This window comes from Balaenoptera ricei, chromosome 8 (assembly GCF_028023285.1).
Source record: "Balaenoptera ricei isolate mBalRic1 chromosome 8, mBalRic1.hap2, whole genome shotgun sequence".
NCBI lineage: Eukaryota > Metazoa > Chordata > Mammalia > Artiodactyla > Balaenopteridae > Balaenoptera > Balaenoptera ricei.
In genome coordinates this window covers 61,779,700-61,807,327 of record NC_082646.1, presented here as the reverse complement: position 1 = coordinate 61,807,327, position 27,628 = coordinate 61,779,700, and the positions used below count along the sequence as shown (strand labels likewise).

The 27,628-nt window shown below is 54.6% G+C and overlaps 2 protein-coding genes and 1 long non-coding RNA gene across 4 annotated transcripts in view; 2 read left to right on the top strand and 1 right to left on the bottom strand.

Annotated features, from left to right (window-relative positions):
- The window catches only part of P2RY6 (pyrimidinergic receptor P2Y6), a 50,201-nt gene extending 33,451 nt beyond the window's left edge, over nt 1-16,750 (top strand). Inside the window, exon 2 of the mRNA XM_059929481.1 lies at nt 13,816-16,750. Coding sequence (XP_059785464.1) covers nt 13,850-14,836 — 987 coding nt within the window. The 5' untranslated portion in view covers nt 13,816-13,849 and the 3' untranslated portion in view covers nt 14,837-16,750. The remainder of the gene's footprint in view (nt 1-13,815) is intronic.
- Nucleotides 16,751-19,430: 2,680 nt separating this feature from the next.
- Nucleotides 19,431-23,564, bottom strand: LOC132370582 (uncharacterized). The gene is made up of 3 exons (XR_009504629.1): nt 22,551-23,564; nt 22,025-22,139; nt 19,431-21,687 (listed from the first exon to the last, which is right to left on the bottom strand). It is a non-coding gene; the product is annotated as an uncharacterized LOC132370582 (long non-coding RNA).
- ARHGEF17 (Rho guanine nucleotide exchange factor 17) overlaps nt 22,186-27,628 on the top strand; it is a 57,952-nt gene continuing 52,509 nt past the window's right edge. For both annotated transcript variants that reach the window (XM_059930847.1, XM_059930846.1), the window contains exon 1: nt 22,186-26,048. In XM_059930847.1, the coding sequence (XP_059786830.1) occupies nt 22,854-26,048 (3,195 nt within the window). In that variant the 5' untranslated portion in view covers nt 22,186-22,853. The remainder of the gene's footprint in view (nt 26,049-27,628) is intronic.

Below are 27,628 nucleotides of genomic sequence, written 5' to 3'. Positions count from 1 at the left end.
ATTCCTGCATTTGAGCCCCAACAGTACTGTGAGATGGGTATGGTTATCTCTATTTTATAATTAAGGACACTAAAGCTCAGAGAGCTAAAGTCACCGTTTATAAGCTGCAGAGCCAGGGTGGAAACCAGGTCTGCCAAGTACCAAAATCTGCAGAGGGAGCAGTGATGGGTAGCAGAGGGGTGCAGATGCCAGGAATGGACATTTGGCTCTAACTGACCTGGACCCCACCCAGGGGTAGGGGTAGGTTGCGGAGAGTGTATGGGACTGACTTGGAGGATTAGAATTAATGGGCTTGAAGAATTCTGGGTTTTCCAGGGAGCTCTGAGGAGAGACCCATTCGGGAGTGGATCCTCGTATTTTGTATGATCAGGGGTGATGCCGGGGGATAGTTGGGCGAGCTTTGTGCCTCCCACCCTCACCTGCTTCATGATCGACAGCCCATCCTATTCTGTGATACAAACAATTGATGTTTTCTCAAACCAATATCATGAGCTATGCAGAGGTATCAGTCCTCTCACCTACCCCCTCCAGAATCACCCAGTTCCCACCTAAACAGATGTTCTGGAGGTGCCATGCCTATCCCGAGCTCCACCCCAAATTCCCAGCAGAGTCCAGGCCTTTTCCTGGAAGCCACAGAGGCGGCTCCCCTCCCCCAGTCCTGCACCAGCCTCAGCAGGAGCGACGTCAAACAGAAGTGGCTTGTTTTTTTCCAAAAGCCTGTTGCATCAAGGCCATTTCTGAGATTGAGATTTCCTTATGATGGAGCTCAGACAGTCACAGGTTCCCAGCCTCACCTAGAAGGACAGGGTGCCCACCGCTCTCCCCTGAGCTGGGCCCAAAGACTCCCTGCTCTACCCTGCCCTGGGGTAGGGGTGTGAGAAATGGGGACAGGGAGGGAGGAAGTAGAGGCAGAGCAGCAAGGACTCTTTCAGAAGCTTGATTGTGAAGGGGGGAAGAAGACACAGCTGGAGAGACACAGGGTCAAGGAAGAGGTGCTGCTAAGGTGAGAGGTGAGGATGGAAAGTGTTGTGGGCTGAGGGGTGGAGCTGGCAGGGGGTGGGGATCCACACAGGAGGAGGTGGCCTGAGGCATAGGAGGAATGAGGATAGAGGGAAGCAGGCTTGGATTTATTTAGGTGGCCAGGAAGTTGAAGGGGGGCCCCTCGGAAAGGCCTTCCTTTGCTCTGAAGTATGAGTTGAGGGCTATTGGGATTGAGGGTAGGCCTGACAAGAAAGATGGGGCAAAGTCTTGGACAAGAAGGGAGAGAGGCCGCTCTGGGACAGAGGAAAGTTTGGGAGCCCAGCCAAGTGGGGTGGCACCCAGTTTGTGGGGCCTCAGGGCCCTGGGCTGAGTCACATTCCTCCATCCACACTCAGCTCCGTAGTGCAGGGCTGAGCAGGCTGCTGGTACCAGGAATGAGGGATACAAATGGATGAGCTGTGTTCTCAGGAGTCTGGGGTCCTGGGGTGGAGGTCCAGGCTGGCAAAGGAAGGGAAAGGGGCCAAGAAGATGCTGGCCCAGGGCGCTGGAGGCCTCCAAATCAGAGGCCCTGGTGCAAAGGGAGTGATGGTGTGCAGGCTTGGAGGCTGGAGGCTCTTGGGGGAAAGCAGGGCCAGTGTAGGGGTTTGGGGAGATGGAGACCTTGGACAGGGCAGGAGGGAGAGGCAGGCAGTCCAGGCCCACCAGGCAATGTCCTGTTCACCCTTCTCAGCTGGGACTGCTCACAGCCTGAATCTCACACACACAGCCAGTTAGAGGCAGCCCCACAGGTCTCTATCGGCCCCTAATCCCCAATAAACACATGCTGCAAGTACCAACTGCAGCTTGCGATAAAACACAGCCTTGAGCCAATTCCCCTATGCCCCCAGTCAGATTTCTGTTCCTATATCTTCTCTGTTCTCGAGCTACCCCTGGAAATTCATCTGTCCATCCATCCATCCATCCTTCCATCTATCCATCCATCCATCCATCCAACAAATACTTTATAGATTACCTACTATGTGTCAGGCACCATCCTAGACACTGGGGATGCAGTAGTGAATAAAACATGAAAACCCCTGCCCTGGTGGAATTTATGTTCTGGTGGGAGGAGACAGACAATAAGCAAACAAATAAAATAATACATTTAAATATGGTACATGCTCCCCTGTCCAATAAACCATTGATGTCTCAAAAAAAAAAAAAAGAAAGAAAGAAAGAAAAGAAAATGATGATACATGCTAAGGAGAAAAATAAAACAGAGGCGGAGGCGTGTGTGTGCCAGTGAGAGGTTGCAATTTTCACTAGAGTGGAGGGGGAGGGCCTCACCCAGAAGATGTTGTTTGAGTGACCACCTGAAGGAGATGAGGTCTGTCCTGTGTTTTTCATACACACTCCACACGCAAAAACGTGCTCCGTGGCAGGACCCCCTGGGCCACCCGCTGACCCCTCCACATGACACCCTGAGCCTGGCAGCTGCCCTGACTTTGATCTCTTCCCCCCAGGCCACCTCTCAGATGCCCACAAAGCGCTGCTCCTCCCACACTGGGTTGGCCACACACGGGGACCCAGTGCCACATGGCTGACATCTGAAGGTGAGGGAAGAGGCCATGCCCCCCTCACAGCCCCTAGGCAGGGAATGAGACAGGACGGAGGCAAAGTGCTTTGTCCTCAGGTTTGGAAATGGTTATGGCCTCCTGGCCTCATGCCTGGTTTCTGGGCTCCACTACTAGGTTCCCTGGGCCTGGACATGAGCACTGGACTTGCTCATGGGAATGTAGACCAACTGATGAATGGGACAGTCTCTGCAGGATGTCCTAGGGGGTTGAGGGCAGCCAAGCTCTGGGGCCCCAGAGGCAGGTTAGACTGCAGAACAGAAGCAGTGATGGGGCAGCTCTCAGGGCTTGGTATGACAAAGCATATGTCTCGCTGAGCTTTCTCAAGGTGGAATTCAGTGACCTGAGAGAGAAGGGGTGAGCTCCCTGTCATGGGAAATATGTGAGCAGGGGCCAGACAAGCCTATCAAAGAGGCTTCAGGGAGCCTCCCTTCTCTGAGGGGTTGTGGAGAGCTCTGGGTCAGATGCTCTTAAGGCCTCTCTGGCCCAAGGGTCCAGAACTCAGAGCCTTGTCATTGACCCCTGGGCTCTAGGGTCCAGTTGAGTCTCTTGTGTCTGCCAGGTGGGCTCAGCTACCAGAGATGGTCAGAGCAGGGTGAAGGCAGAGGGCTGCCTTTTGTGGGCAGTGAGGGGTCTTCTGAGATTTTCTCTGTACCTAAACCTTGCCTGTGAGAGCTGTGGGCATAGTTGCCTACCTTTGGGGCTTCAGTGTCTGTCTGTGAAATGGGTAGGACCATAATCCACGGTAAACACTCAGGCAGTGTTGGTGGCCTGCCCTTCCTGAGGGTCAGGGGCTGGGGGACACAAGAAGTCTCAGAGGTGCTATTCCTGTAGCCATGACCTTCACTCCCCCTGACGCATATTGTATGTCATCAGCCAAGCCAAAAGTTTGATTTGCTTTATTTTATTTTATTTTGCCAGGTAGCACCAAGGACAGAGCCCTGAGGCTCATCGTTACAGACTGGGTCCACTCATTCAACATTTCCCTGTGCCTCTTGGGAGCTGGAGCCTGTGCTGGTCTCTGGGACCACAAAGGGAAAGCAGACCTTGTCCCAAATTCCTAACAAAGAGAAGGGAGGGAGTTTGGCTGACATTGCCCCTTGGGCTGTTCTTCTCTTCTGCCCTGACTCCCAGTCCCCATTCCTTTGTCCTGTCTCAGGCCACTGTGTTCCCGAGACACAGGGTGGCATGGTGGATTTGCTGTGTACTTTGGGGAAGATCCTGATCTCTCTGGCCTCAATTTTCCTGTAGGGAAATGTCATCTCTCTTCCTGAGCATGGACTTTATCATTATTCAGAGCCGTGTCTTAGTCCTGGCTCACCACTGACTCCTTGGGCAAGACACCAGCCTTCTCAAAGCCCATTTCCTTGTCTGTAAAATGGGGATAAACAGGCCACCACACAGGGCTAAGAGTGAAAGAGATCCTGCCGCAAAAGCACTTAGCTCAGTGGATGGCACTTGCTGGGTAGCCAAGAAACTGTAGCAGTGAAGTTGTTCAGAAAAATGAGGCTTGTGGAGGTGAAATGACTGCCCCAGGATCACACAGCAAGTGGGTGATGAATCTAGGACTAGACCCTGGATTTCTAGCTTTCTAGTTTCCTTCTCAGGAGCTACTGGGATGACACAGTGGTTACCCTGGAAGCTGATGGAAGAGGGGCTCTCCCCATGGAAAGTGAATTGGGGAGCTTCCCTGGCTGCCCCATGGAAGCCAGGCTTGACCTGACAGTCCCTCAGTCCCCACCTGCCCCTCTGCTGGTGACCTCCAGGTTCATTGCCAGTTCCAGCCTCCACTGCATGGATATTAGGGTTCTGAGGCGAAAGCTGTAAAGATGGGCTGTTGAAAGAGGAAAGAGGAGGAATGGGGGCACAGGACTATAGGCAGGACTCCTGATTTCAAGTGACAATCCTAGGCCAAACAGATTGAGGCAAAAAGGGAATTTGTTAGCTCATGCCTTCAAAAAGTCCAGTGAAAGGTAAAGCTTCAGGTATAGCCGGAAGCAGGTGCTCAATGGTGTTCTCAGGAACCTGTGTGTTCCCACCTCTCACCTCTGCCATCCCTTGGCTTTATTTTGGACAGTCTCCTCCCTGGTAGTAGTATCTTCAGTTCGTAGGACAGTTAGCCTGGCTGCAGCAGCCCCAGACTTACGTCCTACCAGCTTTGCAAACTCAGTGGGAAACCTGTCTCCTTCCCAGTGTTCCAACAAAAGCTCCAGAATTTGAGGCACCTAGTGAAGGTTGCCCATCCACCCCTGAGCTAGTTACAGGGCCTGAGGAGCCCACTCTTGTCTCATTGGCAGACCTAGGTCACCACAGGCCTACCACTCCCAGATCCTCAAGACTCCAGGAGAGGAACTTCCCTGGCGGTCAGGTGGTTAAGACTCCGTGCTTCCACTGCAGGGGGAGCAGTTTCGATCCCTGGTCAGGTCGGGGAACTAAGATCCCATATGCCATGCAGCATGGCCAAAAAATTTTTTTAAAAAAAGACTCCAGGAGAGGAAGGAAGGGAGGCCATCATCATGAAGGGGGTCTGGGAATTGGGTGGGAGAAATGACAGAGGAACAATGATGGCCTGCAGGACAGGACAGACAACTGGACCCAGGCCATCTCTTCCCCAGCGGACTGGAGCCTGGTTATCTGGGAGGATGGGTGGGTTTTGAAGGCACCAATGGAGGCTGTCAGCCAACTGTACTCCTTGCAGCTAAACAGCAGGGTCTTTCTTGAAGGGGAATCCAAGTGGCACACCTCCATGGGGAGATTTAAAAAATGGGACAGCCTGGGGGTCCAGGCAAGGAACCCTCTCACACTAACTCCAGGGAAGGGGGTTTATTGAAAGGTCCTGGGATCTCCCAGGACCCTGGGCGGGAGGTGCTACAACCCCATGGGCATGGACTTGGAAAGCTGGCCATTATGGACTCTCCTGCTGACAGGAGCTGCCCTGTCACAGCTGTTCTCTGGGCCCCTGTGCTCTGTCCCACAGTTCCTCACCCCGAGGCTGTCCTGTGACTTCTCAGCCCTGTGCCCACCAGGTCACCGTGATCTCAGACCTCCTTATACACATGCCTAAGAGAGAACCTCTTGCTAACTTTGCCAGGCCTCAGCTTCCTCATCTGCAAGGTGGGAATGGTAACTGTGAAGAGTAAATGAGATATGGCATGTGAAGTATTTTTTTAAAATAAATATATATTTTTTTATTTTTATTTTTGGCTGCACTGGGTCTTTGTCGCTGCGCACGGGCTTTCTCTACTTGCAGTAAGTGGGGGCTACTCTTCACTGCGGTGCATGGGCTTCTCATTGTGGTTGCTTCTCTTGTTGCAGAGCATGGCTCTAGGCATGCAGGCTTCAGTAGTTGTGGCACGTGGACTCAGTAGTTGTGGCTCGCAGGCTCAGTAGTTGTGGTGCGTGGGCTTAGTTGCTCTGCGGCATGTGGGATCTTCCTGGACCAGGGCTCAAACCTGTGTCCCCTGCATTGGCAGGTGGATGCTTAATCACTGCGCCACCAGGGAAGCCCCCATGTGAAGTATTTTTGCACAATAAAAACATCTGTCCAGATTGTGGTAGGGATTACATGAGCTCATGGATGGGCAACTGGGGCCTGTGCATAGTAGAGCCGCAGGAGATGCAAGTTTCCTCTTTGCTCAACCTGTGGAGGCCAGAGAAAAACTATAAGAAGCAGCCTCAACCCCCAAATTCCCCAAGGCTGCAGCTTCCCCTTCCTTGTACTCAAAATGACTGTTTCAGTTCCAGCTTTAACTCCTTCCTATTGAGCAGGAGGCGAGAAGGGGAAGTGGAAAAAGAAAAGAGAAATCAAGTTTCCCTGTGCCCTCCTCCTGCCAAGTTTGCCTGCTTTTGTGGCCAGCCTGACACCACAGGTGAGACCAAAACTCCTCCAGGAGTTCCCTGGGTGCCTCCCTGGGACACCCTGTTCCCTGGGTGCCTGGGAGGCACTGGTCTCAGGAATCTAGCCATTTATCTGGTGGCACCTCAGGCTCAGAGAGGGTAGGTGGCTCACCCTGGGTCACACAGCAAGTTGGTGATGGATCCCAGCCTGTCTGACTCCTCAGAGGAAGGAAGCTGGGTCTTGATCTCTGTCATCCTGTGCCCTTGCTGCTAAGCTTAGAAGCAAGGGGCAGACAAGGGGGTTTCCAGGTCTTGTTACCCAGAAGGCAGGCAGGCCAAGGTTAGGAGGTCTCTTCCCATGTCCAGCCTGGTCTGAGCTGGTTCCTGGCCAGCTGGCAGGCAATGACTCAGACTTCCAGCTCCTGCCTCTGGTAGTCAGGCCTCCTCATCCCTTCCAGGTAAGAGGGCCTTGGGGCAGGGTTTGGGATGGGGTGAGGCTGCAGAGTCATCTAAAGGGGTATCCTGAGACCACAGGATCCAAGCAGCCCAAGGAGCTTCAACCCCTATCAGTTTTTCCTTATGTCTAAACTTAATTGCTTCTGCTATAGGCAGAAACCAACCCTATGCGCTGTTGCCTGAATTGAAAAAAGGAAATGGCAGAGGTTGTCCTCTCTGTGGGGTGAGGGATTTCAGTGTTTCCGCCGATGGTGTGCCTGGAGTGGAGATGGACGGTGAAAGCTTGGTGTCTGGGAGACACGCCCCAGGCCTCTTCCTCAGCCAGATAGGGCTCAGCACTGGCCCTGCGCCCTGCCAATGTCCCCAGTGGCTCCTGAGAGCCCAGGTGAGGGATCTGAGAACAAGGCTTGAGCTTATCCAGGCATAAATGGGAGAAAGGCTGGGGAGTGGGTCAGGAGGAACTGAGGTTGGGAACCCAGTCCTGAGGTTGCTCAGTGCCAGCCACAGAGGGGAGGACCCCGCTGTGTGGAGAACTGCCCCCAGCCCTCATCTTAGGGCTGCTGTCTGAAGGCGCGAGGCTGGCCATCCTGGGCAATCTCCTGGCGCCATCTCATGGCCAAAGGCCCTGAGTGCAGGGAAGACACTCCCCGGGGAATTCTCTGGCTTGACCATCTAAGCATGGACTTTGGGGCAACAATGAGAAAGGTGGCTGTAGAGTGAGGAAGACCTTGTTGAAATGACAACAGTCTTGCACACCTTGGGAAACTCACTAGCCTTTCTAAGTCTTAGTTCCTTCCTCGATAAAACGGAGAGAATAATCTCAACCACTACCAGCCCAGAACTACAGATAAAACATCCAGCACAGGGAAGGCACTTAAATGAATGACACCTGGTGCTGGGGACTCAGAAATCAGTGGAGATTGGGGTGGACTGAGGGAGCCCAAAGCTGGGCCTGGAATTGATTCATTCAGTTAACAAATGTCTGGGAATTCCCTGATGGTCTAGTGGTTAGGACTCTGCACTTTCACTGCCTAAGGGCCCAGGTTCAATCCCTGATCCCGCAAGCCGCGCGGTGCGGCAAAAAACAAAAAACAAACAAAAAAACCATTTATTGAGTATTTATTGTGTGCCAGGGCCGCTCACATACATGGTTTCAGTTAATTCTTACCACAACCTATGTAGTAGGGTACCAATGATTACTCTCATTTTACAGATGAGAAAACTACAAGGAAGGATAAGTGAGATTATTTAGAGAAGGTGAGTGAGAGCATCCCAGGCAGAGGAAACAGCATGTGATAGGTCCAAGGGCTGGAAAGTCTGGTGGGGAAGACTGAGGCTGGGCTGGGAGCCCTGGCAGGCTTGGGAGCAAAGCAGTGGCACCTGGGCTCTGCTTGAGGTTTTATGACAGGCCACCCCCATCAGGCTTCCCATCTTGTCCCCTCTTCGTACAACTCATCCCATGCTCTGGCTGCAATATTTATTCTTCATTTCTCTCACAGGGTAGACTCATTCCCTACCTCTGTGCCTCCTGCCTGGGATGCCCTCTTCATTCTTTTTATGTGTCCAAGTCACCCCAGCCCTTTAAAGCCCAGCAGCAGACATGCCTTCTCCAGGAGCCCTTCCAGGTGTACCCATGACCCCTAAGACCTGAGCTCTCCCTTCAGGGCCCCATCCAGATGGCAGGAACTGAGACCCAAGCCCTACGCTGCGGCTGACCTCTTCAGCAAGTCCTCGGACTTGTTCCCATTCTTGGGACAGACACCCTGGTGGGGGTGACCACAGGGGGTTGTCCTGGGAACCCAGCAGAGAGCTGGCTGCTGGGCTGAAGGCCAGGCCTCCTTGCCCTCCTGAGCCCTAGCACGGCGCAAATCAGACCAGGAGGTCCACACTCTCAGCAGGCACAAGCGACCTCCTAGCACAGACTTGAATAAGCAGTAGGTGATCAATCCATGCACAACTGACCAAGCGCTTACCAGCAGTTCAAACCTGAATTTTCTGTTTGTTCTAAACTTTTGGCCCCGCCTCGTTTCCTCAATCCCCTTGCCTGTAAAATGGGTTTGGGGGTGAGATGGGTGCTTATACCCTACAAGGTAAAAAGAGTCCTCCCTCCCTTTGGCAGGTCACCCTCACAACACACTGGTGGCCAGTATGACCACACTGTACTGAGGAGACTCAGAGAGGGGAAGGGGCTTGTCCAGAGTCACAAAGTGAGTAGGTACCAAGGTAGAACAAGAACCTGGACCTCAAACTCCCTGGGCAGTGATCTTTTCCTGTACCATTCTGTCCCTATTTGCCTCAGCTACTCCAAATGAAAGCCCACCTCCTCCAGGTCACCCCCTGAATACTATCTCCACCACTGGAGCTGTCCCCCTTGGGACAGCAAGGAGCCACATCTCCTCCTCTGGTTGTCCTAACAGCTCTGAGTCCTGGTTCGGTGGTGAGGAGGGGCCTGGGAAGGGCTTGGCACAAGCAGGGAGAATGCACCCAGGTGAGTTCTCAGGCATCACCTCTATCCCCACAACCCATGCCCCTCACTCCCAGGGAGCTCTGGGCCTGCAGTGTCCAAGGGAACAGTGACTGCTAAATGGGAAAATGTGGGAAGATTGCACTTGTGGAAAAAAGGAGAGAGGGAAGGAGGGAGGGAGAAGGTGGCTGAATAAGTGAGTGCATAAGTGGATTGCCACAGAGAGGGATGGACGGGTCAGTGAATGAGCTATTGAGTGGATGAAGAAAGGAGGGATGGATGGAGGAGTGACTAGGAAAACGGCTCTGGGTATTATAGCTAAAGAGAGACCAACAGTTCTTTAATCACCAAACTACCCATTTGACAGATGGGTAGACAGAGAGGGCTGAGGAGAAAGGAAGCTGCTGGGTCTGTGGGGCTGGCCTTAGACCAGCTGCCTCTGGTCCTCCCCCACCTCTCTCTGCCTCCTCATAACCCGCTTTCTTCTGCTGGGGTGGGGAAGTTTCCAGGAAGGAGAACTTTTCTCTGCCTCCTCACTCCTTAGATGCAGTTTCCGCCAGGCTTTGGTGTTGAGGGTGATGGGGAGGGGCTGGCCCCCGCAGGGGCTATTTCTATCAGAGACAGCCCTGCCGGGAAACAGAGGAAGCTGCCCTGTCAGAGGTGTTACAGCCTGGGCTCAGGGCATGTCTGGCCTCCCCTTGACCCAACACACTTGGGGCCGCCAAGGCGCTTCAGGGACAGGAGGCTGCATGTAAGTGTTGGCACATCTCGGGGGCCGTGGGCCAGGGTGGGGAGGGGAGGGGGGCAGGCAGGCTGGGTCCAGCGCTGACCTAAAGGAGGTCCACAGATTTGGGGGGTGGGCAGAGAGGAAGGGACTCCACCCAACTGGGGGATCAGAAAAGACAGAAGTAAGATTCAATCTGGAGCTTAATGGACACTTAGGGTTTTGACAAACAGAGATGGGTTAAATGGCATTTTGTGTGACGGGAACAGCAAAAATGGGGAAGCCCGAGAGGAAGTCTGGATCTCTGGCTATGAATGGCCGTGTGGCAGTCTCGGTGTCTTGAGAACAGTGTGGCAAGAGAGGAAGGGGCAGAGTGAAGTACCTCATCTGGGGTACTTCAGATGAGTCTGGAGGGCTCGGCAGGGAGCTTGACTGTCAGGACAAGAGTTTGAGCTTTTCTTCAAAGAGCAGAGGGATACAGGGAAGGATGTAGTCAGAGCCACCTGCTAGAAAGCCCTCCACCGCAGGCAGAGCAGCTGGAGCCCAGGAAGAGGCTGGGGTCTGAGCTGGTCCAGGGCACAGGGCCCAAGAGTGAGTGACAGATGTGAGAACTCGAAGGAGTCAACGTCAGCTGCTGCCCAGAGGCAGGGACCACGCGAGCCCTCCCTGGGGACCAGCTCTTGCCGGGAAGTGGGAGAACAACTCACCACTCCTAGGTCCTCAGAAGGCGAGTGGATCAGGAAGCCAGTGTGACCTTTCCTGGAGCAGACCTGAAGGCTTGCCTGGGTCCCCTAGAGCAGCCCCTGCCTCCTTCCGAGAGGACCACTCTCGCCAGGGAATGAGAGGCAGAAAACACCTGGAAACTGCAGTCACCTGAGGCAGAGGGCTCTCTCTCGGGGTGGTGTCCAAGGGCGACAGAACTCCCCAAAGAGGGGAGGCGCAGCACAGTTCCTTCTACCTGCTCTCCCTCCTCACCATAACCTTCTGTCCTAGTGTGCTGCTCTCCTCTCAGGCCCTGCCTGCACCCTCTTCCTCCCTACCTGGGGATACCCCAGGGGGCCTCACACCCCTCTCCATCCATGGAAATCTTCCTCAACCACCAGGGACTTGCTCCATCCTTCATCCTCCGCTGAAAAATTTCTTCCATCCTGTGGCTCACACTGGTCTCCCGCCTCAGACTAGCATATGTATATGTATATGAATATGTGTATGTGTATGCATATATCTGTATATGTATCTACCTACATCTACATCTGTACACTGTGCCACATGCAGTGAGCAAGCAGTGAGTACCCATTAAATGTCTGGCATGTGAAAACAAAGAATGAATGCATGAATGAAAGAATGGCTGGAACAAACAAACGAAGAGATGAATGAATGAACTTTCTCTTGCCTGTACTAATCTTGGCTTCTTGGTGACAATGGGGGGACTGCCATGCTTCCTCCTCTGGCCTCTACCTCATGCTTAACTGCTTAGCTGGGTGCCCAGCACTCCTAGCACATGGACTGTAGCCCCAGGAAGAATCTTTGATAATTAAAGGTGATGTAGCATGTGGGATACAGACTAGAGAATCCAAACATCATCATTTTGCAGTTGCCCCGAATCTGGGTAAAATATTTTCATCAAAATCAAATTTTAAGTTGGGAGAAATTAGTTTGAGGAGTTACGTTTTGCTCTAATTAACTTTTAAAAATCTCATAACTTTATTTAGCAGGTATATTCACATTAAGAATAGCTCACCTTGTACCAGGGGGTAAGGGGTGGGGGAGGAATAAATTGGGAGATTGGGATTGACATATACACACTACTATATGTAAAAGAGATAATAAGAACCTACTGTATAGCACAGGGAACTCTACTCAATACTCTATAATGGCCTATATGGGAATAGAATCTAAAAAAAGAGTGGATATATGTATATGTACAACTGATTCGCTTTGCTGTACCCCTGAAACTAGCACAACATTGTAAATCAACTATACTCCAATTAAAAAAAAGAAAAAACAAATAGCTCACCTTGCCCTGTGCTAGGCACTGATCCTCACAACAACCCTATGAGGCAGGTACTATATTATACCATTTTATAGATGTGGAAGCCGAGCACGGGGGTTCAGTAATGGGCCTAAGGCCGCACAGCTTACATGTGGCAGAGCCGGGATTTGAACATGGGCATCTGGACCAGAGCCCTTATACTCAGCTTCAACCCTCTGTCACCTTCTGAGTGCATTTGCAGGACTTCATGTTTTTTTCTGGGCCTCAGTTTTTCCCATCTGTAAAATAGGGAGAGGGGGTGATTTGACTCACTATCCCAAAGGCTTTCCCTTACAGGACCATTGGATTTAAGTTGTGAATTCTCTCTGGACCCCAGTAAATATGGAAATGCCAGTTGGGAGGTGAGTATCAATAAGTCAGACTGATCCCACCAGGGAAACTCTTGAGGCATTTGTGCTGCTGGCTCCCCCAAAACCTAGCTTGGAGGGATGAGTGGACAGATAAGGTGTAGGATACAATGGCATGGCATGGCATTTATTAAGCACCTACCGAATATCAGGTCTATGACAGTTTTACTGATAAGGACACAGGCCCAGAAAAGGCAAGCAACCTCCCCTTTGTAGGACAGCATAGAAGTAGGGGAGCCAGCATTTGAACCTGGCCTGCCTAGCTCTGAAGCTAGATCTATAACCTCTATACTTCATGTCCATGGGTCACACTAAGTTGCCTCCTCTTAGTCAGTTGGGTTCTGGTTCTGGCTCTGCTTCTAACTCACTAAGATTGAGCGGTCAGTGCCCCTCACTGTGCCTGGATTTCCCTCTCTGTAAAGTAGCTGTGGAGTTGGTTGGTCCCTCAGCCATTTGCCTTCGGAGGAAGCGGTTTTCATTCTTGCCACCAGGAGGCGCTGTGGCCCTAGTGGCTCAGCCAGACACGCCTTTGTAGCCAAAAGTCCCGTGGGAGGATTTAGGGAACTCCTAAATCACCTCCTTCCCCCATTTTACAGATAGGAAGACTGCAGCCAAAAGAATGACCATGGCTTTGGAAGGTGGAGTCCAGGCTGAGGAGGTGGGCACTGTCCTTAGCTCAGAAGTGTGGACATTCTGCTCATGCTGATTAATTAATTACCAGGGCCTCCCCTGCCCTGGGCCCCAGTTTGGGCTCTCAGACACAGAGAGGCACCAGACCTGGCACTTCTCCTCAGGAGCCTCGCAGTCTGTGGGGAAGAGATAGACAAGCAGGCCCACCATGACCACAATCTCCAAACTCCAGGGAGCCCAGGGAAGCCCTGCATAGCATGATTTAGTGCCTCTAACCTCATGACATCCTGACAGGTGGGTGCATCATTCCCCCATTTTTCAGATGGGAAAACTGAGACTCAGATAAGGTACATCATATCACTTGCCCAAGTTCACATAGCTAGTAAGTAGCAGAGTTGGGATTCAAACCAAAATCTGTCAATCTTCACTTACAGAGGAGACATTTGACTAGGGTTTTGAAGGATGAATAGAAATTCACCAAGAAGGTTGGTAGGAAATGAATATTACAGCAAGAAAGTGAATTGGATTTCTCCCAAGCTTGAGCTTTATTGTATTCCAGGTTTCCTTAAAGTGAGGGCTGTGGAGGGCTTCCGTGGGGTGGTGAGTATCAGAGATGGTTCAGGTGGGGAGATCAAGGCCCAGAGAGGGACAGGGGCCTACTGGGTGGTCAATGAGTGTGGCCACTGACAGATTGTATGTTGCTTCCCCAGCATCTCTGGATGTAGGAAGTCCAGTTGAACAGCCATGGAATGGGACAATGACACAGGCCAGGCCCTGGGCTTGCCGCCCACCACCTGCGTCTACCAAGAGAACTTCAAGCGGCTACTGCTGCCACCTGTGTACTCGGTGGTGCTGGCAGCCGGCCTGCCACTGAACGCCTGCGTCATTGCCCAGATTTGCACATCCCGCCGGGCCCTGACCCGCACAGCCGTGTACACCCTGAACTTGGCCCTGGCAGACCTGCTGTATGCCTGCTCCCTGCCCCTGCTCATCTACAACTATGCCCAAGGTGACCACTGGCCCTTCGGAGACCTTGCCTGCCGCCTGGTCCGCTTCCTCTTCTATGCCAACCTACACGGCAGCATCCTCTTTCTTACCTGCATCAGCTTCCAGCGTTACCTAGGCATCTGCCACCCTCTGGCCCCCTGGCACAAGCGTGGGGGCCGCCGGGCTGCCTGGCTAGTGTGTGGGGCTGTATGGCTGGCCGTGACGACCCAGTGCCTGCCCACAGCCCTCTTTGCTGCCACAGGCATCCAGCGTAACCGCACGGTCTGCTATGACCTGAGCCCACCTGCCCTGGCCACCCACTACATGCCCTATGGCATGGCCCTCACAGTCATCGGCTTCCTGCTGCCCTTTGTTGCCCTGCTGGCCTGCTACTGCTGCCTGGCCCGTCGTCTGTGCCGCCAGGACGGCCCAGCAGGGCCTGTGGCCCGGGAGCGGCGTGGCAAGGCAGCCCGCATGGCTGTGGTGGTGGCAGCTGCCTTTGCCATCAGCTTCCTGCCTTTCCACATCACCAAGACAGCCTACCTGGCAGTGCGCTCTACGCCCGGCCTCCCCTGCCCTGTGCTGGAGGCCTTCGCGGCTGCCTACAAGGGCACGCGGCCCTTCGCCAGTGCCAACAGTGTGCTGGACCCCATCCTCTTCTACTTCACCCAGAAGAAGTTCCGCCAGCGGCCACATGAGCTGCTACAGAAACTCACAGCCAAGTGGCAGCGACAGGGTCGCTGAGTCCACTGGGGCAGGACACGTGGGGTCTGGGCAACCATTGTGTCTGCCACTGTGGCTGGGACACCAGAAGCTCCACCAGCCCCAAACCATGCAAAGAATTAGAGCTTAGCTCAGCTGGGCATAGAGTGAGACCCCCCACGGACCCCAAAACTTCACCAACAACTATTTATTAAGCCCTTTTTCTGAACCAGGCCCTGTGGGTACAGAGAGACAAGCCTGGGCCTGGTTCTCCAGAAGGTCTCAAGAAGCCATGGAGAGTTGGGGAGAGAGTTAAGCTGCTCACAAAGATATAGTACGACATGTACTGTAACTGAGGAGTATACTGCATACTTTGGAGTCACCAATAAAGGGAGTAAGAGAAGGTGGGAGGGGGAAGTGAGAGCTTCTGGGAAGGGCCATTTGAGCTGGGTTTTGAGGGATGAATATGAGATCTCTGGGGGATGTGCTATGTTCCATTCATTCATTTGGTACTCCTCTGCCGCCGCTCCTCATCCTCTCTGCTCCTTGTCCTCATCTCCACACACAACCCCACCCCATCCCCGCTCACTACTCCTCCATTCCTTATTCCCTCCTCCCAGATCTGTTTTCCTCCTGTGGAACCATCTGGCCAGCCCATGGCTGCTAGTATGTCACACAGACCCAGTACTGGCAGAACCAGCCATGGCAAAGGGAGTCTTCCACCTTAGAAGGTTAGAGCGGGGAGAGGAAAGGGCAGAGGGACAAAGCAAGGAGGGGAAGGACTGTACAACTTCTTCAGTATTTTTCTTTTAGCCCTGCCTAATCTCCAAGGCTGTTCAGCCAAGGGGACCTTTACAGAAGGGCTCTGCAGGAGTTAAACTCCACAGTTATGTCTGAGGTGTGCTTGCAGCTGGTGGAGGAAGGGGGAAAACCAGGCCCCAACCCATCTTGGGGATCCATTGAAAGTGTCCTTGCTGGAGAGGCTGACAATTTGGACAGAAGGCAATTTGATTCTTTGGGTCACAGTGAGACAGATGTGTGGGAACATCAGAAGACAGAGACTGGTTCTTAGTCCCCATATAGTGCAATGCTGTGCCAAGCAGTCCAGGTGTTACCCATCTTGCATCTGAGACCAGGCTCTTCAGCTGCCTGTCACGGGGGAGTAAGAGATGGGGGAGCAGAAGGCAGAGGGCCTCCGCCAACGGCCCAGGCTGAGCGTGGCAGCGAGTCCCAGATGACTGTCCCAGCAGGATGCCAAGAACTGTGACCCCTTGGTTACTTTTCCAAGAGTGGAAATTGTGGGCCACAGGTAAATTCCATTCCCAGCTTCCCTTGCAAGGCAGAATAGCATAAAAGTTTCAGACCCCAGAGCCAGATCACCTGGGTGTGTATCCTGGGTCTATCATTTACTAGCTGTGTTACTCTGGGGAAGTTATTTAACTTCTTCATACCTTAACTTCCATAACTATAAAGTGGGAGTAATAATGGTACCTATTTTGTAAAGTTGTGGTGAGGATTAAATTAATTAATATGTGCAAAGCACTTAGAACAACGCCTGGAACTTAGTAGGCATGCAATGAATGTTACTGTTATAATGGTTTCGCCTTTTGCTCACACAAGTTCCTCTAGGGTCTGTCTCTAGGAATAGGCATAGGAGGTTTCTAAACAAGGAGCTTTAAGCAGGGGAGATTGCAAGGGTTTTTCTTTCTCCTTTAGCTAGGAGGCAGCTAGTCTTTTAAGAAAAAAAAATTCAGCACACTTTTTTGAGAATAAGAGCCATAATCCATGAGCCCCATCTGTTCCTATAAGAAGGAAAAATCATTTATTACATGCCAGGACCAGGGAGGGATTCCAAACACCATTTGGGAGGCTTGAATTCCTCCTTCCCTTCCCCCTCCTTTTGTTCTTTTCCTCTTCCCCACCGCCCTTCTCCCTTCTCACTTTAACCCAGAGCACTCTCGGTGATGGAGGGGCAGGGCAGGGCAGGTGGTGGTGGGGGGGGGCTTACTCTGGGAAGGACTGCTTGCTGGCGGGGACAGAGACGACACAGACAGGGGTGGAGTGTGGTGAGGGGCAGGAGGGACCAAAGGGGTTGCGGAAGACTTCCTGGGGGAAGGAGCGGTGCAGCTGGGTCTTAAAGGGTAGATGTAATTACACTGAAAGAAAAAGGGTAAGGGTGTTCCCTGGTGCAGGGAACAGCACAAACAAAGGCATGGAGGAAGGATAGGCGGAGCTGTGGCCTGATATGAAGCTGGAGAGTTAGCAGGGCTAGAGAGGAAAAGGCTGCCGGCCAGGGAAGCACTGGGGAGCCGCAAGGACAGTAGTGGCCATTGGCCGGGCTCTGTGGATTCTGGGAACCATGCAACGTGTGGTATACTCATTTTCTCATTTAATCCTTATAATACCTTATAATGGGGAAGCTGAGACCCGGATGTGGGAACTGACTTACTAAGGTCACACAGCCTTTCTCTAACCCAAATACTAGATCCTCCCCTGCTTCACCCTCCCTTCCCTCCCCTTTCCTTTCTTCACCTGACTTCCAAGTGCCCACATGCCCCACCCAGTCCTAGTAACTGGGGACCCCTAGGAAGTTGTGCCAACCAATGTCAATTCTCTTTTAGCTAGGCACAGTCTCCTAGGATGAAAACTTCATTTCCTAGCCTCTCTTGCAGCTAGGTATGGCCAGATAAATTACTCCTGGTCCATGGGATATGAGCCAAATGCCCTAAGGCAGTTTAATATGGGAGGAGGGAATGTCTTTAAGAGACAGGTGGTGTCTGGCCTCCCTTCCCTTCTTGTTGCTTACATTGTGACGTCACAGCTGGAGCACCATCTTGGAACATGAGAAGCAGCTTGCGTTTCTGACCATTCCAGTTTGGGGCCACCTAAATCCAGACTTTTGCATGAGAGAGAAATAAATGTCTATCTTTTTTAAGCCACCAGTTTTTCAGGCCTTTGTTACCCACAGCCAAATCTAATCCCTTTACTCAGTATGCCTACTGAGATGGTGGACCTCGGTGGAGGCCAGGCAGTGTCCTGGACTGGGAGGGGGACAAGGTCCAGCCTGGTGCGGGAGGCTGAGGCCTCCACCTAAGTAGGAGCTAGGAGTCAACAGGGTCTGGAGACACCAGGAAGGCTTCTTAGAAGAGTGGCAAAGGCTGGGGAGTGGTCATCCCACTTTTGGCCTGAGGCTGAGGGAGTGGATGGGCTTCCTGAGGAAGAGAGTAAGAAGAGAGGGCCTGGACAGAGTCCTGGGAACTCTAGCATCAGGGTGCTGGGGAGAAGGAGGAGCCAGAGAGGTAGAGGGTCAAAGCCTGGGGTTTCGGAATGATGGTGGCATGATGGCGCAGTGGAGGCAGGTGAGTCAAGGAGCAGCTGGAGGGGAGGAAGTGGAGATGCTGGGTGGGGAAGAAGAGAGAGAGGAAGATTCCAAAGGAGGCCAGGCCCAGGGAAGGAGCTTCCAAGACAGGAAACCCGTGAGTGTTGGCTGCTGGAGGTTGAGGACAGGGAGCCAGAGGGGCAAGGCCAAGATGGGGGAGCCAGAGAGTCGGGAACCAGGGTTTGTCTCAGGAGACTTCCATGCCAAGCAGGAAAAGCCCAGGGGCATTGGATCTGTCCTAGCAAGGATGCTGCTGGCTCCTCCCTCCAGCTCAGACCCAGCCCTACCCTCAGAAAGAATCCAAGGGCTGGGGGTGCAGACAAGGAAACAGTTCATCCAGCAAACAACATTTATTGAGCACCTACTGTATGCTAAGCATCATGCTGAGCATTGGGTCCCTGCCCTCAGTGAGCTCCTAGTCTGATGGAGGATGGCAATAATGAAATAAACACATACATATCTGGATCATTACAACCAGGCAGGAGAGCTCAGAAGAACATAAAGAGGGCCAGGGGACAAGGAAGGTGTCACTAAGGAGACAAAAAGCTCCTGGAATGGTCAGGGACCAATAGAGGCTGAGGACCAGGGGAGCCTTGACGCAGCTTGAGGTGAAGAGAAGGTTTCTTAGCTGAGGTCTTTGGGCCTCAGTGCAGAAGGGCTGTTTCTGGCTCTGACTTTGAACAAGCCCCCTTCACTTCTCTGAGCCTGTTTCCTTACCTGTAAAATAACGTTAATACTACTAGCCCTCCCTATGCCCCCAGAGGTATGGAGCATGGAAAAGTTAGGGCATAATTTTCATAAAGTACAAAAGAGTATTATAATCCAAGAGAAGAATGGGCAGGAGACACAAACAGGCACTTCACAGAAAAGGAAACACATCATCAAAAAACATAGAAGAGGTATTCGACCCCAGCTTGACAATGCCTCTCCAACGTTGAACAACAGCATAGCTGTTGCTCCAGCACTTCTGCGCATGTGCACGTGAAGTCATGCACAACGCTGAGCTGCACTGTTCACAAGCGCGAACAGCTGGAACCACCCAAATGCCCATCCATGAGAGAGTGGATGAATACATTGTGCTATATGCACACATTGGAATGTTAACACACAGCCAGAATGCACTATACCGACATGCAAAGTGGATAAATCTTAGCAGTATATCAAGTGCAAAGAAATCCCAAAAAAATTATACACAGCAAGATGCCCTTTTTATAAAGTTTTAAATAACTAAATGAAAATATATACTTTGAAGGAATACACAGATGCAATAAAACTATATAAAAAGGAAAGCAAGGGAATGCTGAACACAGGAGGTGATGGTTATCGTGGGTGGCGGGATAGCAGCAGGAGAATGAGTGATGGGAGAACTATATAATGAGATACAGAACATTGTAAAGGCCCTAGTTGTTTTGTTTTTTGATGGGAATCAATTAACTATCTGGTGAGAATGTGTCATGAACAAAAGGTTACAAATAATCCAATTCTGTGCACTTGAGGCCTAATTATACAGGAAAGGGGACAATCTTGGGTCAATTCTATTTGACTTTGGAATGGAGTTAGGAGCCAGACTCCCCCTAAGACAGCTCCTGTCCGGAGCTCATTGCTTCTTGGAGTCCTCTCACTCCTCATCTTTCTCCCTCTTAAGTGCCTGAGGCCCATCATTGGCCTTGACTGTGACCATCACAATCTTCCTATCTTCATTTCCCCAAGGGATTCTACAGCCCTGATATTGCTGGGTCACCACAACTCACTGGGTAGATGGGTTATTGTTTTCATTCCCCTTTCATAGGTGACGAGCCTGAGGCCCAAAGGAAAACAGCAACTCGCTGAGGGCCACCTGTCACATCTGTAAGGGTGCCTGCATTGGGCCCGGCTTGGTGTTGCTCTCCGCCCTGGCACCCAGTGCTTCCAGACCCCTTCTAGATGAATATTCTGAGGGTTAAAAACACCCAGGCCCTCTCTGTGCCTAGAAGATGCCTTTGTCTCATCCTGAATCAGAAGGGGCTGGTGGGGGGAGCACTCATGAAGTACCGTAAGCAGCCAAGCCAATCTCCGATTGGGTGGGCTTCCCATTGGGTGGAGGCCTAGCGTAGGTCCTTAAACACCCTCCCTCCCCACCAAGGGGATTCCTGGTCCAAAGGCCCCATCTAGCCCATCTCAAGGCCAAGCTGCAGGGCGCTGGGAGCCTGTGACCTGAGTCTCTCCTCCTCTCCATCAGCTTCCCCATCTGTGATTTGGGAATAAAAAACTCTATCCTCTATCCCAGAAGTGACGTGAAGACAGAAAATGACCAGGTGTGACAGAGCTTGGAAAATTACAAATTTCAGATGGCAGGGGCCATCATTATTATTGGAGGGGAGCAGTGACTTCCAGGATGAGGGTCCCCTCCACCATACCAAAACAACCTAGAAGAGACAAGAGTCTGATTTCAAATAGAGTCAGAGAGAGGCAGAGTCAGAGTTTCCCTTGGGGAAACTTAAACCCACTCCATACTTTTCAGATGAGGCAGCTGAGGCCCAGGGAAGTGCAGGGATTTACCCAAGGTCACACAGCAAGGAAAGGGCAGAGAGGCAATAGGCCAGACAGAGCTCTCTTCCTTGTTATCAATTTCCCATTGAAGAGTGAACGATAGCTGGCCCCTTTGAGACAGAGAGGAGATAAGGTTGAGTTGAGGGACTTATTGGAGGCTGGTCTCAACTCAAAGAGGAAGAGCTTTCTCCCTACAGTTATTTCCCACAACCCAAGGGAAGCAGCAAGCAGGGCCCTGGGGTTCTCGCTGAGTCCTCCGTGTCTCATGCGGTAGTCAGGCAATCCCTGAGTGTCTACCTTCCTGCCCTGCACCCAGCCCTGCCTGTTCATCTGGACCAGGGCCTCCTGCTCCCAGGGCCTCCTAGCTAATGGGGCCCAGCCACAGTCCTCTTGGGCTAAGGGTAACATGAGTGTCCGCTGTTCCTGGGGAGGCTGATCCCAGGCCCAGGGAGGAGGAGGATATTGCTGGGGGCTCATCAGGGATCTGGAACCAGCACAGGCTCTCTGGAGGAGCATGGTGTTTAAAGCTCCTGAAATCTGAATTTGAGTCATACCAGGAGCTGCCATTTCCTGACTTTGACACTGGTCAAAGTTCTTCATGACCCACAGAGAAGGGGCAATAAGATCTACCTCCAAGGGTGGTGTGAAGCGGTAGAAGCCACCCACACCTTGCCTGACAGGAGGGCGGATGGGAGTCAGGTAGGAGTGTAGGTTTGGCAGTGGTAAATCGAGGGCGTTCCCGTCAAAGCGCCTTTTGTGTGTGAAGTCGAAGGAAGGGCAGTGCATTTTGCGAAGGGAAGAGGTTTGAAACGGCTCCTGAAGGGACTAGTTAACGACTAGAAGGAAGTAAAGGAAGTGAAGTCGTCCCAACTCTCCGGGTTTGTTTTTTTTTTTCTGTGGCGGGTGCAGCTTTAGTCGTCCAAGGCTCCACGGGGGTGGGCGAATCCGGCCGGTAGACGGCGCTGGAGCCGCGTACCCCAGAGACCTGGAGAAGGAGGGGGCGGGGTACAAGGCGCGCGGCTGGAAACGTGGGGGCGTGGTCACAAAGGGTCGGGGGGTGCCTGGAGCGGCTTGCGGAGGGTGGGGGGACAGTCAGAGCTGGACTGGCGGCAGAGGTGGGAGGGGCGGGGCGTTTGGGGGCGCCAGGGGCTGGACCCAGTCGCGGTTACAGAGGGATTCGCAGCGAAGGACCTGGTAGGAGGCGTGGCCTGGGCGGGGTGAAGGGGCGGGACAGGGAGCTGCAAGCGCCCGGGTTGGTCTGCGGCGCGCACCGCTCCCCCTGGAGGCGAGTCTCTCGTCTGGGAGAGTGTTTCTGCGTGTACCTGAGTGTCGGTGTTGTGTACGACAGTTTTTGGGTACGAGGTTGCCATGTTGGGGTCCCTTGGGCAGGAGGCATTTCCGCCCGAATGCAGAGGGTGCGCCAACCCGACTGTACGCCTGCGGAGCCGACCACACTCAGAGTTTGCGTGTTGCAGCGAGTGCTGGGGGGATGGGGGGCAGCTCTGCCCGCTGAGCTCCCGAGGGGCTCATCTGGAGGGTCGCTTCAGTTAGCCTGTGCTCAAGCAGTCTTATTTCTCCTTCCGCTCCTTCCCGATTCCCTCCCCTCCCCCTCACTCCCGATTCCCAGACTAGAGCGCGCCGGGAGCCCACCCCCTCTTTTGGGCGCGAGGCCCCGCCCCCCACCCCCTTTCCTCCGCCACAAAGTTTATTTGCAACAAAAGGGAGCGAGGAGCAGGCAGCCTAGAGGGAGGAAGCGGGAGCCGGAGCGGGAGCGCGAGGGGAGGCAGGCAGGCCGGCTGGCGGGCGGGCGCAGAGCCGAGGAACGGAGCGCTGGGATCCAGCCAGTACCGGGTCGGGCCGCGATGCTCCGGGTCGCACCGGGAGAGGCGGGGGCTGGGCCCGGGAGTCGACTCTGAGGCGGGAGGGGTCGCGCGGGATGGAGCCGATGCGGCCCGCGGGCGCAGAAACTTGAGCCGCAGCAGATAAACCTGTGCTCCGGTCCCTGCACCCTTTCCCCGCTAACCGCCTCGCACTGCGGCTGCGGGACCCAGGCCTTCGGACCCCAGCCGCTGCGCTCCTTTGGGGCGGGGGCGCAGGGGGGGTTGGCCGCGGCTCCCCGAGGCCAGCCCCCCCAGAGTGAGTGCCGCCACCATGGCGGACGGGGCGCCCCGGCCCCAGCTTTATCGCAGCGTCTCGTTCAAGCTGCTAGAGCGCTGGAGCGGCGGGCCAGGGCCAAGGGAGGAGGCAACGGACACCTCCGGGCTGCGGCGCCGCGCTTCGTGCCGGCCGGCCTCGGACGTCCCGGGCCAGCCCTCCCGGCGCGTGTCCAAGCTGGCGTCTGGGCCCCCGGCCGCCCCCGCGCAGCCGCGCCCGCTCCGTAGCCTCTCGCCGTCGGTGCGCCAGCTCTCCAGGCGCTTCGACGCGCAGCATCTGGACGACAACGCCACTGGGGCCCGAGACGGGGGCGTTTCCCCCGGGGCCGCGGAAGAAGCGGCGGAGGGAGCCGCGCGCGGGGCCTGGCCCAGCGTCACCGAGATGCGCAAGCTCTTCGGTGGCCCTGGATCCAGGCGGCCCAGTGCCGACTCTGAGGCTTCGGGGACGCCCAGCCCCGACGGTGCCGCGTGGGAGCCCACGACCCGGGAACCCCGGCAGCCACCGACGCCACCTCCTCGGACATGCTTCCCCTTGGCGGGCCTGCGTTCGGCGCGGCCGCTGCCGGGCCCAGGGACCGAGGGGAGGAGGCGGCGGCAGCAGCAACAGGAGCGAGCGCAGCGTCCGGCGGATGGTTTACATTCTTGGCATAGCTTCTCCCAACCGCAGGCCTGGGCCCGGGCCTCCCGCTCCTCCTCCTCCTCCATCGTTTCCTCCTATCCTGTCAGCAGCAGTCGGACTGCCAGCTCCAGCGAGGAGGAAGAGGAGGGCCCGCCGCCGCCGCAGCGCGGGGCGCAGAGTCCGGCCTACCACGGCGGCCACTCCTCAGGTAGTGACGAGGACCAAGACGGTGAGGGCGGCCACTGCTGGGGAGGGAAGCCGGGGCCCAGGCCTAGAAGCTCCCTCCTGGATAAGGACTGTAGGCCGGACAGTTATGGGTTAAATCTGGGCAGCATGGACTCAGCAAGGGGAGCCAGGAGCCCCGATCCCCCAACATCTCCAAGAGCCCCTAGCGAGGAAGGACCCCAGGAGTGGGGTACTGGCTCTTCTCCTTGTGTATCAGGTCCCCAAGAAGGACTTCGGCCCTTGTCAGACACTGGGGGGGGAACTTTCCGCGTGGCCAAGGTGAGCTTTCCCACGTATCTGGCCAGCCCAGCAGGCTCCCGTGGTAGCAGCCGTTATTCCAGCACAGAGACTCTCAAAGATGAGGACCTGTGGGCTAGCCGGGGCTCTGGGAGCTGGGGCGTGTATCGCTCCCCTAGCTTTGGAGCTGGGGAAGGGCTTCTAAGGCCCCAGGCTCGAACCCGCGCCAAGGGACCTGTGGGCACCACGAGAGCGTTGAGGGACGGAGGATTGGAGCTGGACAAGAGCCGGCAACGGAAGTCCCTGTCGAATCCAGATATTGCCTCAGAGACCCTGACACTACTCAGTTTCCTGCGTTCAGACCTTTCAGAGCTGAGGGTCCGAAAGCCTGGTGGGCGACATGAGGACCTTGGGAGCAGCCCCTTAGATGGCAGAGATTCACCATCAGCAGGTGGCTCTGTGGGGCAACTTGAGCCCGTGCCCTCCCCAGCCCCAGCATCACCTGGCGCTCGCCCCACACTGAAGGACTTGACGGCCACCCTTCGAAGGGCAAAGTCATTTACTTGCTCTGAGAAGCCCATGGCCCGCTGCCTACTCCGCACCAGTGCCCTGAAGCCCAGCTCATCTGAACTCCTGCTGGCAGGCCCAGGTGCTGAGGAGGATCCACTGCCCCTCGTCGTCCAAGATCAGTATGTTCAAGAGGCCCGTCAGGTTTTTGAGAAGATCCAGCGCATGGGTGTCCAGCAGGATGATGGAAGTGATGTCCTCCCTGGAAGTCCTGACTGGCCAGGAGACGTAATCCGAGGGCAGCGGTCCCAGGAAGAGCTCTCCGGCCCTGAGTCTAGTCTGACAGATGAGGGTATTGGGGCAGACCCTGAGCCTCCTGTTTCAGCATTTTGCAGCCTGGGTACCGCAGGGGTGTGGCGACCCCTTTCCTCATCCTCAGCCCAGACCAACCACCATGGCCCTGGGGCTGAAGACAGTCTGGGAGGGTGGGCCCTGGTGTCCTCTGATACCCCTCCCACACCAGGTGCCCTCCGCCGGAGACGCAAAGTCCCACCTTCAGGCCCTGGTGGGACTGAACTGAGCAATGGGGAGGCAGGTGAGGCCTACCGATCTCTGAGTGACCCAATTCCACAGCGCCACCGGGCTGCCACCTCTGAAGAGCCCTCCGGGTTCTCCGTGGATAGCAACCTCCTGGGCTCGCTGAGCCCCAAGACAGGGCTTCCAGCAGCCCCAGCTGTGGACGAGGGCTTGACCAGCGGCCACAGTGACTGGTCTGTGGGCAGTGAAGAGAGCAAGGGATACCAAGAGGTCATTCAGAGCATTGTTCAGGGGCCTGGTGCCTTAGGGTGTGTGGTGGATGACAGGGTTGCTGGCAAAGCCCCCAAGAAGAAATCTCTGAGTGACCCCAGCCGCCGTGGGGAGCTGGCTGGGCCTGGATTCGAGGGCCCTGGAGGGGAGCCCATCAGAGAGGTCGAGCCCATGCTGCCTCCGTCCAGCAGTGAGCCCATCCTCACAGAGCGGCGGGCAGAACCAGAAGAGCCCAGTCCTGCCAGGGGCCGGGCACAGTCTGAGAGGTCCCTACCTGAGGCCCCGCCTGCTTCCTCCACTGCCCACCGTGACTTCCACCTTGACCCAAAACTGGCTGACGTTCTGTCCCCACGGCTCATCCGCCGTGGTTCCAAGAAGCGCCCAGCTCGGAGCAGTCATCAGGAGCTACCGAGAGAGGAGGGCAATCAGGACCAGGCTGGCAGCCTGTCTCGGGCCCGACCCTCCTCCAAACACGTTCGTCATGCCAGTGTGCCGTCCACCTTCACGCCTATCATGGTGCCTGAGCCACCGACTTCCGTTGGTCCCCCTGTGGCTGTACCAGAGCCCATGGGCTTCCCTGCCCAAGCCCACCCCACGTTGCAGGCACCATCTCTTGAGGACGTCACTAAGCAGTACATGCTGACCCTCCACTCCAGTGAGGTCCCTGCCCCAGTGCCAGTGGATATGCCCTGCTTGACTCCGATTGCACCGCCCTCTACCGAGGCCAAGCCCCCTGAGGCAGTCCGGGCTCCAGATGAGCCTGCTCCAGCCAGCAAGTGCTGCAGCAAGCCACAAGTGGTGAGTCTTTGTGGGGGGCCTTTGGGGTGGGGCTGAAGGAGCGCCAGGGACAGTGACTTATGCAGGAGTCTCTTGAGTGTGCTCATTGGGCAGGTGCCCAGGTCTGAGGGAGATTCTCTGGTTCTGGAAGTGCCCAGGCAGTTTTAAGAGTGTTAATGACACAAGGCTTCTGTCTTCTCAGGCCCCAGAGGCTTCAGGCTTCTGCTGGTACTAATGTCAGAGGTTCTTATCTGCTCTAAGGTATTCTGGGTGATAATTACAAAGGGTTCTAATCAGGTCCTTTAGATGTTTTTCAGGGACTGGTTTTAAAGATTCCTATCTGGTTCTTTGTTATCAATACATAAGGAGATGTGAGGGTGATGGAACTTTCTCAAGAGCCTTGCTGCCTTATTGGCCAAACCCCTTGTAGGATGTTTGGGCTCAGGGGCCCACAGTTGACATGGGTTTGCCATTTACTAACGTGGCTTTCCTGTGTCAGATCAAAATCTGGGTCTGAACCTGGGCCTGGGAGAATTGGAGAGGTACAAGGCATTACTTTATGGAGTAGTGGAGAGGGCTCCATAAAGTACATTGGCAGCCCTGGCTTTTCTATGTGACTCAACCTCCCCATCTGTAAAATCAGGAGGGTTGTGGACAAGGTGGTGCCTATATCTCCTTCCAGCTGTGCTGCACAGATTTGTGGGGAGTCCATGGGTTGGAATTGGGACACTCTTTGGGCCTGAAGTCTGCTAAAGCCTCCTCCAGTTAGAACGGGTACCTCTAAGGGAGGGCAGGGTCAGCGAGCAGCTGCTGAAGTTCAGCAGAGAGGGGCCTTGAGAGAGGCTGGGAGTGGTTCTGGCCCCCACAGGCAGGGCTGCCTTTCTGGGTCAGGATGGGGGCGCTGGTCCCCCATCCTGCCGGCTTGCATCTTCTCCCCACCCCACCCCCTTCCTGGTGACTCTGAGATGCTTCCTCCTTCCCCTGTCAGACCCCAGGCCCCGGGGGACTCACTCTCCCTGAGGCCTCCACTTCTTCTTTCTGGCTTCAGCTGTCCCTGGAGTTTGGGCTGTGGGTTCACATGGGTTCTAGGCAGTGTGGTGCCATGGCATCCCAGCTGGAAGCTAGATTTGAGGCTCTGGGTTTTGGGCTTAGAGTGGAGATGGCCTGGGGTTATTTCAGCCATGGCCTGTGCTCCCACTGTGTTCCCTGCCAGAGTGAGGAGCCTGAAAACCCTAAACCCTGGACTACTTTGGTTACTGCCGGTTCTCAGTGCTCTCACGGCCCCTCTAAACTCTCTCTCTCTTTGTTTCTCTCTGCTGTCTCTAGTTCCCCTGTCCTGGCTCTGGTGTCTCTCACAGAGGCTGCAGAGTCAGTAGGCAGGGAGTGGGGAGAGGGGACATTTTGGACCTGTCCTTCTTTCTGAGAGCCTGGTAGGGCAGCTCAGGTGCCCCTAACTCCAGTGCCAGTTGTCTTTGGAACATGGGGGTGGGGGAGGGTGACAGCAGGGGCAGCTCCTACCAGGGGCCCCATCCCCAGGTGCTTTTCCCATATAATTATCTCCTCTGGGAGAGAGCAGGGGTGAACCAAGGGACTCGGGGAGA